General features: G+C 55.7%; 2 protein-coding genes across 9 annotated transcripts in view; both read left to right on the top strand.

Moving 5' to 3' along the window:
* The window catches only part of NCAPG2 (non-SMC condensin II complex subunit G2), a 61,964-nt gene extending 56,095 nt beyond the window's left edge, over positions 1–5,869 (top strand). For all 7 annotated transcript variants that reach the window (XM_033408203.2, XM_049714690.1, XM_033408204.2 and 4 more), the window contains one exon: positions 5,250–5,869. In XM_033408203.2, the coding sequence (XP_033264094.1) occupies positions 5,250–5,301 (52 nt within the window). In that variant the 3' untranslated portion in view covers positions 5,302–5,869. The remainder of the gene's footprint in view (positions 1–5,249) is intronic.
* Positions 5,870–10,878: 5,009 nt separating this feature from the next.
* The window catches only part of PTPRN2 (protein tyrosine phosphatase receptor type N2), a 692,817-nt gene continuing 691,331 nt past the window's right edge, over positions 10,879–12,364 (top strand). For both annotated transcript variants that reach the window (XM_049715043.1, XM_049715044.1), the window contains exon 1: positions 10,879–11,033. In XM_049715043.1, coding sequence (XP_049571000.1) covers positions 10,934–11,033 — 100 coding nt within the window. In that variant the 5' untranslated portion in view covers positions 10,879–10,933. The remainder of the gene's footprint in view (positions 11,034–12,364) is intronic.

Consider the following 12,364-nt stretch of genomic DNA (forward strand, 5'->3'; position numbering starts at 1 on the left):
TGTCTTATTTAATCTCTCAATTTTCCAGTTATTTTTTTGTTATTCATCTCTAGTTTAATGTCTGAGAGAAGACATTGTATGGGTTTCTATTCTTTTAAATGTATTAAGGTGTGTCTTATGGCCTAATATGTGATCTGTCTTGGTGAATGTTCCACAGGAGCTTGAGAAGAATGTGCATTGTGCTATTGTAGGGTGAAGGAGTCTTTAAATGTCAGTTGTATCCTGTTGGTTGATGGTGTTGAGTTCAGCTTGTCCTCACTAATTTTCTGCCTGCTGGATCTGTCCATTTTTGACAGAGGGGTTTTCCTTTATATATTTTGTAATCCTGATATTAGGAGCATATGATTTTAGAACTATTATATCTTCTTGATTGGATTGACCCTTTTATTTTTATGAGGGGTCCCACTTCTTCTCCAGTAATGCTTTGCTCCGTAAAAGCCATTTTGTCAGGTATGAAGATGGCTCCCCAGCCTCCTTCAGTGAGCATCTCTGGAGCGTTCGTGGTGTTTTAGTCAGGAGGCCGAAACCCCACGGTGATGGGACAGTGTAAGCTCCAAGTCAGGAGCTCCCATCAGGGCACTAGTGCAACGGACTGGGGGCTCGTGAGGGTCACAGCGAACTGTAAAGGGTGGGCTCACCCTCATGGGCTCAGCAGCTCCCCCAGCACTACCCCTAGGGAGGACGCACACCCCAGGCTGAGCCTCTCCAGGATGGAGAAGTCCTCAGGCCTTCTGGGGGGACCGCTGGCCATCTGGTCTCCGGGGGTTGGGGCCCGTCCATAGGGAGGTGCCAGGGGAGCTGCTGAGCCCATGAGCCCCACCGCGGGTCAGGCAGCCGCCCTGTGGGGCCTGGGTGCTGCCTCTGCTGCTTGCACCCCCCCGGAGAAGGCTGGACCTTGTGGGAAGCCCTCTGGCGCCCCTGCTGCTAGGGCTGGTGCTGTGCCTCATGAGCCCCAGCGGGGCCGTGGAGCGGGGGCTTGCTCGTCTGCGAGCCAAGGACGTGCGTTCAGTTACAGGCTTTACTGCAGAGACTGTTGACTATTTCCTATGCAGTTCAGGAAGGGTCTTTGAGGGAGAAACCCAACAGACTCTAGGGTTATGAACTTGTTTAATTTCTAGGTATGGGAGGAAGAGGGAAGTGAGCTAATTTGGAGGAAACTGAGGAGTGTTTGTATGTTTCTGAAAACACAGTGCAGTGCAAATACTAAATAAGGCCATCAGAATTACAAACTAGGTAAATGATAGGTTATTGTCATGGGACATGGTCATAACCTCGGAAATGCAAGCATTTTACAAGATTTCTCTGTTAGAAATACCATCTGTAAGGATAGTTTTTTGGAAAAGAATGGTATGAACTGCTCTGAGGGTGTAAGGAAAGAGGGACGTTTGCACTTGTACAGAGGTTCAAGGCGAGTACTTGAATTGTGTTAGTTACACTGACAGAAATAAAGGCCTTAGAAGTTCAGAACTTACTCCATGGAAAAGAAAAGGATATTCATAGAAATTAAATGCAGGGCATGTAATATTTTGTTTCTTCATTGTTTCTACAACTATGCAGTTTTCTGTGCTAAGCTGATACACAGATGGCAAGAAACAGTTCTTGCCTTTAAGGAGGAAACATCCTAAAAAAGTAAATAGGTAGAGACTGAAATATTGGCTTCTTACTTAAATATGCAAGAAGCACACTGTACAAAAACCAGTGTCTGGAAAATAAAAAAAAAAGAACTTAAAAAAAATTGATGAAACAAAAAAATCAATCTAATGGAAGATAAGCAGTTAAGATTTAAGACTCTATTTTAGAATATTATTTATTTTTGTTGGCATAGAGACGTTAAGGCAAGTCTGCATCTTTAAGACTCTTGGGACCCTTTGGTCCAATGAATATTTTAGGAAACGGGGCATTAATTTAGAAGTGAATGTTTTCTTAACAAATACACTAGCTTTCTCTGCAGCAGGGTTAGTATTTTGTTGACTGGTCTGTTGGGTGCTGTCTCATTGCACTTTCAGTGCTTCACCTGGCATAGTGCTCTGTAAATTGTGTAAACTGGACTGTTTTCTCAGGAGCAACAGCATGCATTCACCAACGCACTCATGCATTTAAGTGTCAAAGGATGTCACCTTTATTACTTTCATACATAGTATACGAGTAGCACTATAATTAGAGATTATTTCTTAAGGTTTGTGTTATATCATGAATTTTTCCCACTAAGTGAACTGGAATCATATTATAAACAAGTTAATTACCAGCATTAACTGTGTTTTGGCAGCTTTGGTGGTGTATGTGCGTCCCCAACGTTAAACCTTGTGATTAGACTTGAAGCAAAGGAGTATTCCCTGAAACAGTGGCCTCTTTTTTATTATCAAGTATGGATACGTAATATCACCTTATTCCACTGTATGTAATTTTCATAGTCTTTGTAAAAAAATGAACTCGAGGCTGGATGCTTTTTGTAGCTCATTTAGAAGCATGCATCGAAACCTAGGGACCTTGGTGTGGATAATTAAAAACTACTCGTAAATAAAACCCTTCTTTAAGTAGAAAACATACGTTGCTTATCTTACCGATTGTTTTTCTCGGAAGGCTGATTTTGTGCCTCTCCTGTGTTGGCGTCTCCAGCCATGAGCACGGCCGGCCTTGGGCCGTAGGAGCTGGAGGTGGGCGGGTCGTGGGGAGTCAGAGCTCAGTGGGTGACATGGGGGACCCTGGACTAGGGCTGCCACTGTCCCTTCCAGCTCTGAAATTGTATGCTCATTTATTTTGCCCCTTAATAATTCTGATTCCTCTGGTCTATACAGTGTATCCAGCCCTCTTCCCAGGTAATAGGAGAATGACTGAATTCACAGGAGAGCAGAAGAGCTTGTTGGTATCCGAGCCCCGTGGGGTAGTCAGAGGCCTGGTTTGTACCCACCGTACCTTTGCTGATGCTGGGGTCCCAGGCAGGTTGCTTTGCCTCTCAGCCTTGGTTTCTGGCCTTGGAAGGAGAAGTCAGGATGCCTGGAAGCCCAGGACTGGCCTGGTGCTCGGTTCAGAGGTGACCAGAGTCTCAGACTGGACTTAGGCCAGCATGAGAGGCTGATTACCCTATAGTAATTTAATAAGTCGTTTTGCCAAGGTAACCTAACATTTTTCTTTAAGGGTTTAAAAATTCTTACATAAGGAGACAATATTTTCGAGTGATTAAAAATAAGTTTTAGATTGTGGAGCGTTGGTGACTTACCGTGTCCTGTGTCCCTCTGTCTCGTCTCCTGGGTGGGACAGTGCTCCCCACCTCTGGCCACCAGGGAGCTGGGGCCTGGCTGGCGTGTTGGCCCTTGCAAGCGTCCTAGCCTATAGCTCTCGAAGAGTTGATGCAGGAGGGTGGTGCCGTCGGGCACTGATGCTGGGAGGCCGGAAGGGATGGGGGGCATCCGAGTCTCCTGGTGTTTCTCCGGATGCAGACAGCTGCTCGCTGCTGATGGGGCGGCTTCCATAGGCTTCGTGCTTCCCACCGTCCGCCGTCTCTGCTCAGCCTGAGACGTCTGTGGGGCGCAGACAAAAATGACTGCACACGTGCAGCGGTGGAGCGGTGAGAGACAAACAGGACAACCATTAGTAAAGCAGCAGTGCTGGGCCAGCCAGACACTTAATGACAAGAGTCTTCAAAGAAAAATTAATCGTAGCCCAAAAGAATGATCTGGAACTAAAAACCCTTGAGTTGGAAACATTGCTGAGGCACTGGAGCCTCAGCTCCCAGGTGGTCCAGAAGGTCGCCGTGGAGGGTGCCCCCGAGCAGGACAGACACCGATGAGGGTCCTGGGGGAAGCAGACCAGGGAGAGACCCAGGGAAGCAGCGATCCAACCGCCGACGGGAGAGGATTTCCTGGGGCCAAAGAGATATGCAATTTTAAAGATTCATTTCTTGTTGTTGTTGTTTATTTAACTAAAGTTTAGATGGGACTGATGAAAAAAATCATGCATAAGTCTGAATAAAATTCCTGAATTTTGAGACAAAGAGAAAAATATGAAAACTTTTCTAGATCTGTGTTAGCCCCTACGGGGCTCCTCGTGACGAGTGGAACAAGGGAGTGTGACTCGAGATGTGGCCCAGGTGTGAGGACCCACAGGCTCTGTGGCTGGTGTGCAGAAGGGCTGTGAGATACGTTGGTGATGTTTTTGTGTTGGTTACAGGTTGACTTATTTCGGTGTGTGGGGTTAAATAAAATACACTGTTGACTCTTGGACAGCAGAGGTCTGAACTATGTGGATCCACTTGAATGCAGACATTTTCCATAGTAAATGGCCCAGGACCGCACAGTCGTAGTTGGGTGAATCTGTGGATGCATAACCGCGGATATGGAAGAGCTGCGTTCTCAGAGGGCCGACTAAGTTATCCGCAGATTTTCAACTTTGCGGAGGGTCGCGTCGCCCCAAACCCCTGCGTCGTTCAAGGGCCAACTGTCTTAAGACGAATTTCACCCATTCTTTTCATCTCTTTGAACGTGGCTACTAGAAAATGTAAAGTTACCCCATGCTTGTGTTGATACTGGACAGGGCAGGACACGGGCAGACCCGAGTGCCCATAACAGCTCCAGGCTGAAGAGTGAATCAAGCTGAGAGGCCGTTTGGGATAAAGGTTGAGGTTTGTCTTGGCAGCAATTCAGAGGTTGGCTGGCCCACACACCCTCTGAGGGGAGCTCGGGGGATGGAGAAGGAAGGGGAGTGGGTGACGGGCTGCCCAGCCAGTCTCGCCTGGGGACAGGTGTGCAGGGGGTGGGACGAGAAAGTGAGGTGTGTGTGCAGGAAGTGAGCAAGCATGGTCGCAGCAGTGCATCATGGGGGTTAATAGTTGTCGTTTACCTTGTGATCTCGCGAAGGAGGGAGACGAGCTAGCGATTGTGGGCGTGGGAAAAGGGGGCGCCCGGCCATACCCGTGAGCCTGCCGTGTGTCTCCTAGAGGAGAGTCCTTGTGAGTGAAAGAGGAAGCACGGCCAGGTGAGCACCTTTCACCGAGAGGGTCTTCTGTTCGTGTTCCTTGGGGACAGAGGACGCCTCCGGTCATGGATGGCTCTGTCCGTGTGCCGTGTGTCGTGCTAAGGTTTCTGCTGATGGCGATTCTTACTACTCCATTTACCTTTGAGAAACAGCGATTACTTCAGTTTTCTCTTTAAGTGTATTCTGTTCCAAACCATTTTTAGATTTATCCTGTGAAAATGTAAATTTGCATACTTCAGTCACATTTTTCTGTAGCTAATTCTTTCTCTGTGTTTCAGGTTTCTCTATGAATCATCATCAAGAACTTTGGGAGCACTTTTGAATTCATAACCAAGCCAACATCTTGGTCATTAAAAATAGAGAAAAAGGACTTACAGAAAGCGAGATGGATGTGTATTTTCCTAGTGTTTTTTGTTTTTTTTTTTTTGCGGTACGCGGGCCTCTCACTGTCGTGGCCTCTCCCGCTGTGGAGCACAGGCTCCGGACGCGCAGGCTCAGCGGCCATGGCTCACGGGCCCAGCCGCTCCGCGGCATGTGGGATCCTCCCGGACCGGGGCACGAACCCGTGTCCCCTGCATCGGCAGGCGGACTCCCAACCACTGCGCCACCAGGGAAGCCCTCCTAGTGTTTTTAATGTCAATAACCCATATAGTAGAGAAGGGGTAGGATTTATTTTGGGGTGGGTATGAGTAGAAAACTCAAAGGTTCTTACATTTTTGCCCAGCGCCTGCATAAATGATACATTTAATGTAACAGGCTCCAGGTATGAATGGTGCAGAAACCCACAGAGCAAAGAAAAAAAAAAAAAAGACACCTTTCTAGCAAACCCAGTTGTTTTAAAAATGACTTTTATATATAATATTGCTTGCAGACTATGAGTAATAAAGCAATGACAACACCTGTTTGTCTACTTGATTTAAAAATATTAGTACAAGTTTTCCCCTGCAGGAACGAGGGCTGAGTTCTGGGCGGGCCTGCCTTTCTACCAGGGGCAGAGGTGTAAAGCGCAGGGAGCGGCTGGGTGGGTGCGGGGAAAGGGGCCACGCGCGGGGGCCTGTGGCTGTGAGTGCCAGGACACAGGTCCAGTCATGCAGCCTGAAGCTGAACCACCTTTTCTTTCCGAGAGCTGTCCCGGCTGACGGAGGACTGGCCCCCGGCTCCCTGGCTGCATCGTCCTGCGTCACCACCCCCGTTGCCAGAGTCTCCACGTTCAGATCCCGACAGCCACGGCCCAGGTCGAGGCCGTCAGCATCCTGCCGCCTGGGGTGCTGCTTCAAACGCACGCGTGTTCTGTCTTAGCCCCCCAGCAGGAAGGAGAGAAGTGCCAATGTCTCAGTGCCTGTGTTTCTCCAAGAAGGTACCTAAATGGACTGTGCACTGTGGTCATGAGCATTTAGCGCAAGGTTTTACCAAGGGATATCTGAGGACTGGGAGGTGGGGGGTTGATTACTCAGCTGGTTTTGAACATAAGACTATCTAAACATCTTTGCTAATTAACTAAGCCGTACTTTGTATTGGTGAATTTTTTTTTTTCTTTTTTGCCCTTTCCTTGTTTGCTTTAGTTTCAAGAATAGGCAAGCCTCATAAAATGAACTGAGGCGTGTTCTGTCTTTTGGTATTCCTGGAAGAGTTTGTTCAAGATGAGAAGTAGTTCCTCGCATTTGTTGTAGCACCCTAAAATGGAGCTTGGTGTTTGTTCCCTTTGTGGGAAGAGGTTAATTGGCTTTTTAATTTGCACGTACGTTTTTAGGAGAGTCGGGTTTTCTTTTGTGTCAAACTTGATGGGTGTAATAATCCAACTTGTGACAAAATGTAACTCCATTTTTATTGGGTCAGAATAGTTCAGACACGCCTGCTGCAGGCATACGCCCTAGAGAAGCCCCCACACGTGTGCACGGGGGACAGAGCGGGGTGCCCAGATGCGGAGCGGCGGGGCACCGGGGCGCTGGGGCTTCACTAGGGGAGCAGGTTTAAAGCACGCAGAACTGAACGCTGTATTGCTTATGCTCGCGTGTGTGATGACAGCGTGCGGATGCACGAGGAAAGGACAAAGACAGGCTTCCAGTCTAGTCCACCCCACCCCTTTCCTGCCCACACATTCACAAAGCCCTCCTCGCTGTCATTACACACGGAATAAAAGCAGGGTCTCCTGGCTAACAGGCAGGGGTCCCTTCATGGGGTGGGGAGGGGGTCGCCATTCCCAGCGGGGAGGCCCTCCTTGAGATTTCCATCCTCCGGGTCTCCAGAATCCTGTGTCCTGCAATCGCATGTTCACCCTGATTCCTCCAAGCTTTGGGGTGCAGCTCCTCCCTCCCCACTCTGGGCTGTGCCCTGGAGTCAGGCGGTACTCGGTGTGGGACAGAGCTGTCACCCCGGGGAGAAAAAGGGAGGCACGGTGTACTCGGGAGTGGGGAGTGGTGGGCGATGTCCCTGTGCTGAGTGAGGGCAGCCATGTGGGGTCCTGGCCTCTGCAGCAGTGGGATGGGGATCGTTTGCTCCCCGCCCTCTAGAAGGGGCTCCGTGAACGTCACAGGCTAGCAGCCGAGGGCCCATTAGAGGCCCCTTTCCTTGGGGTCTGGCAGCCCACTTTCCCTCCTGGGTGGAACTGGGACCATCAGATGTCCTGATCAAGTGGAAATCCAATGGGCATTCCAGCCTAGCACACTGGGCGTCCACCGACATGAGGGAGGACACAGTCGGTGCTGCTGACGCAGTAAAAACCTTGGGATCCGTGTCTGAGCCCGTCTCCCGCCGGCTCCCATGCCCACCATCCCAGTGACTCACCTGCGGCTGGGCCATTTTTTTCAGCACAGAGAGTGGGAACCCAGCTCCCCCATTTTGAATACTTCCTGGTCCTAATGAGATGTCACAGATATTCTGGTCAGCTCCGAGGTAATCCAGAGCACTGACAGTCAGAACCATCCGGTTTGCCAACGGTTTGATCTGTCACCACTCAGGAGCATGAAGGCCGACAGAGCTGGTGCGCACAGGGCTGGGGTTTGAGCCCCACCTGTGTCCTCGCTGGGAGTTTCACTCTGCTCCCTCCTCAGGTGGACAGGAGGCCCCTGAAGGGACACATGGCTCAAGGGTCTTGAAAAATCTCCTTGAAAGAGTCATTCCTTGACCTGTGACTGCAACTATGTTCTCACTGTGAACCACAGGACGGCATCACATACAGACTCTGGCATGCTGTGGCTGCCTGTCGTAAATATCAGCAAGTGTGACAGGAACGGACGGAATGGTTTCATAAGGAGAAAGGCACAGAGCATCAGTCCACGCAGGAGACGCCCACCCCCCAGCCAAAGGGCTCAGGGAGTAATAAGCGTGTGTTTGAAGGCTGTGCACACAGTGGACAGACCCATGTGTCTCCGTGCCTTGTACAGCACTCAGACATGTTCTCACACACACACGTGCAGTCACACACGCATGCAGACACGCTCCCGTGTGCACACACGCACATCTGCTTGTCGGGGCCCAGCACTGGGGATTCCTACCGTGCCCACGTACCCGGCCGGCACTCCAGAAAGGGCCGTGCACAGCCCTCCCGCCCATCAGAAATCTGGGCTGCCTCTGGAACGGCCCTGTGCTTCCCACGCGAGATTTCCTTTCCTCCCTCACGCTCCACTTCTCCCCGCGTGAGCGTCCTCTGTCCCGTCAGCAGAACTCGGCCGCGCGGCAGGCAAAGCAGAGGCCAGCACGGTCTGCTCTGCTCAGAGCAGGGCAACCTCCTGCGCCTCCTCGTGGGTTTTGTGCTTCTCCCCATGCCCTGTTGCTGCGATTTCTTTGCGGTCCCTCCTGTGCCTCTGGTTCCCCACTTTCCCTTTCTGGGGTGTTTCCCTCTAACTGTGCTGTGACTGCCAGAGTCCTGGAGCCGGGGCCCAGGGGTGACGCAGGACCTGGTTCCAGAAGCCACCGTCAGCAGCAGCCGGGCAAACAAGGAAAGAACGAACCCCTCCGCGCTCTTCCTGGAGCCCGTGTAAGGATGCCCGGGAAGGAGCAGCACAGCCCCAAGCGGCAGCAGTCCTGCAGGGCGCGGGCTCGGGAGGGGCTTGGCTCCTCTGGGTCCTTCACCGAGGCCAACCTGTAAATGCCCTCGGATTCGCCTGTCAGGCAGGCACCTGACGACGGAGACCTGCATCTACAAGAGGTGGAGTTAGGCCCTTCGGTATCACACAGACGTTGCTGGGCGGTTTCACGCCCCGCCCTCGTGTTTCCGAATCGCTTAACAGCCTGTCACGAATGAGCTCTACCTTCTAGCCCACCCTGGTCTTATTCCCTGCCTTTTCCTGTTGTTTCTGTCAGCAAATGTATCACCAGTCAGCTCTCTGGACATCAGAGGACAGACGTCCTGTCAGCCTCAGGCCTTCACCGGGGTGGGTCTCATGCCCAGAGCGCCCATTTGGGGTCAGCCCCATGGGCTTCCATTGCGGATGGCGGGGTGCTCAGCGTGGCTGAGGAATGAGCCTCTTGGATCCTTTCTCAGACGAGTCTGGGGATGAAGCATCTCAGCAGGTGCGTCCACTCCGGGAGGCTCGTATGCTTTGAGGGGAGAGCAGCATGGTGCTAACGCAGGTCTGGCTGCGGAGAATAACGGGATGAACAAGCTGTGCCCTGAAAAGCCCACTCCCCAGTGCTTTTCCCCATCCGGTGGGCCACCCTTTGTGGGGTGCCGTGGGGCCACGATGGATGGTGGCGGCTGCTGCATCCTGGGGAGGGACGGTGGCCCCACAGGGTGGACAGCGCTTTCTCTGGGGGGCGGTCCCCTGGGCCGTTGGGCCAAAGAGAAGATAAAACTCCCCACCCACCCGCCTGCTAGGCCAGGAGACAGGAGGGGGAAGTGCTCTCTTGGGTGCTGCGGCACGGAGGGTGCCGAGCAGGGTCGGGAGGCGGACGGGCCTGGGGTCTGTGGGACAGTCGGGCCCAGTGTTCAGTTCCACATGCAGGTGGGCTGGCCGAGCTGTCACCCCCAGCCCCAGCGTCTGGGCAGCCCAGCCTTGCCTGGGGTGGGGAGGCCGCAGGAAGCCTGCCTGGATGAGGGCCCGGCAGGGGCCAGGGACGGGTGGGAGTGGGCACAGCTGACCCTGGGGTCAGCCACACCAGTCAGCAGAGAGGGGTGACTGAGGGGATAAGCCAGGGTAGGGTGCGGGGGACACTCAGCTCAGCCCCGCACACGCACACCCCTCCTCCTCTCTCAAACATACACAGCCCCCATCTGCTGAGGGACCCCGCGCTGTGCCCAGGTCTTTAGGGAGTGGAAGTCTCCTGGGGAGGAACGCAAGGGCCCCAGCGCCCCTTGCTGGACCCTCGGACGGTGGCCCGTGGAGGGCAGGCTACAGGGAGCAGGGAAGGACCCCCGCTGACCCCACCTCAGGGCAGGGTCCCCACTGTGGAATCCTGGCCCCGCTGGCTGGAGCTCAGGGCCGCAGCCTCCGTTCCCGTTGACCCCGCAGGTTAGGCTCCCCCAGCCCCTCCTTCCCAGACTGAGGACCCCCACACCCGCAGGCCCTGCGCGGCTCCAGCCCCTTCCTGGGGAGGCCCGCACTGCCCGCAGCAGGTGCGCTTCCGACTCAGGCTTTGGGCCGGCGTGGGGTACGGGGTGGGCGGGGGCTGGGCGCCCTCACGGGCGGAGGGGTCGAGGAAGCCCTGGGACGCAGGCGGGCCGGGGAGGCTCGGCGGCCACATGGCAGCAGGAGGCCAAGGGCGGAGCACGGGGGGCTGGGCGCCCGCAGAGATTCGGCGGGGTTGGGGGCCAGGCAGGCCGGAGCACGTTTCGCGGACCGCTCCCCGCGGGGGGGGGCGGGGCGTGGGCGTGGCCGGCGGGCGGGCGCGCGGCGTGTCGGGGGCGGGGCATGGGCGGGGCCGGGCGTGTCGGGGCGGGGCCGGCGGCGCTGTCCGGTGCTGAAACCGCGGCAGCGCCGGGAGCGCGGGGAGGGGCGGCCGCCATGGACTGAGCGCCGCCGACATGGGGCCGCTGCTCGCGCTCCTGCTGCTGCTGCTGCTGCTGCCGCGCGCCCCGCCCGCCGCCCCCGCGCCCCGCGCCCGCCCGCTACCGGGGCTGCTCGGTGAGTGGGGTCGGGGTCTGGGTCGAGGTTGGGGAGGGGCTCCCGTGTGACTGAGGGGAGCGGCGGGGGGGGGCCCGAGTGGGGGCGGGGGTTTCTCGGTGCTAGAAGGCGGTGTTGGGGCCGCCTGGGAGATGAGGGGCAGGTGGGGGAGGAGGTGAGGGCCGCGCGGGCGTCGCGGGTCCGCCCGTACTCCTCCTCGGTTTGCGGCCCCCGGCGGGCGCGGGGCGGTGGGAGCGCGCTCTGCGTGGGCGACCCCCGCGTGGTCGTGCCGCGTGCGCCGCGGGCCGAGCCGGGGGGCGGGCGGGGCGCCCGGGGGGGCGCGGGGCCTTCGCTCCCCCGGCCTCGGTCCCCCGCGGGGTCCTTCCCGCCCCTAGCGGCCTCCTCCCCCCTGCCGGCGCTCGCAGTCGCACGGACATTTTCCTCCCGTGACGGGAGTGGGAGGGCGAGGGTGGGAAGCGCCACGGGGAGCGCCCCGAATCGCCTTCCTACAGGCGTGGCCTTTGACACTCCGCCCCGGGAGCAGTCGGGCCCCTCCCTCCCGCCGCGCTCATCTTTGTGTGCAGGAGGCCTTCCAGCCGCCGGCGTGCCCGCGGCTTTAAGGCCGGAATAAATGGTGCTACAAGACTGAGCGCAAATCCAGGTCCAGGGTGGTGGAGGGGGCCTCGCTCCGCCGCCCACCGCCTCCTCCTGCCTCTGGTCTCCTTGGGCGTCGCTGTCCCAAACAAACGGAAACTGCAGGGAGCGGTGGACAGGCGGTCTCCCCAGACTCCTCGCTAATGCGGCCACTTGCCCTGAGTCCCTCTCTGCTTTCCGGGTCTTCACACTCACTCCCTGGCCTGGTGGGCAGCGTGGCACAGTTGGAGGCAGAGCTGGATCCAGGAGGAGGTCCGCGCCTGCTGGGGTGGAGTCCTGGGGTGGAAGGGTGTGTCTGGTTGGCCACATCCTGGGGTCCTGTTGTCAGAGTCACCTCGGGCCCTGGGGGCCACTCCATGCACAGGTGAGCCTTGCCAGGTGAACCCTGCTTGGGGAGGCTCCGGGGCCTGGCTCACTCTGCCTTGAGCTCCAGGGCCTTGCCCCCGATCAGCAACAAAGGCCGAGCTGCGGGCTGGTCTGCTTTGGCTGGGCTGTGTTCCCTCCTTTGTCGGGCCGGAACTGGCATATCACCTCACGTGAGAGCTGTTTGCTCAGCTCGCCAGATGCCACCCTCCACATACACACACGGTCAGGGAGAGCCAGGATCAGCTGACACTGGCCACTCAGTGTTGCAGGGAAGGTAGCTTCTACGAGATGCGGGGGAGGCTGGTCCTCGACTATCCTCTTTCCATTGTAAT

Source organism: Orcinus orca, chromosome 9 (assembly GCF_937001465.1).
Source record: "Orcinus orca chromosome 9, mOrcOrc1.1, whole genome shotgun sequence".
Classification (NCBI taxonomy): domain Eukaryota; kingdom Metazoa; phylum Chordata; class Mammalia; order Artiodactyla; family Delphinidae; genus Orcinus; species Orcinus orca.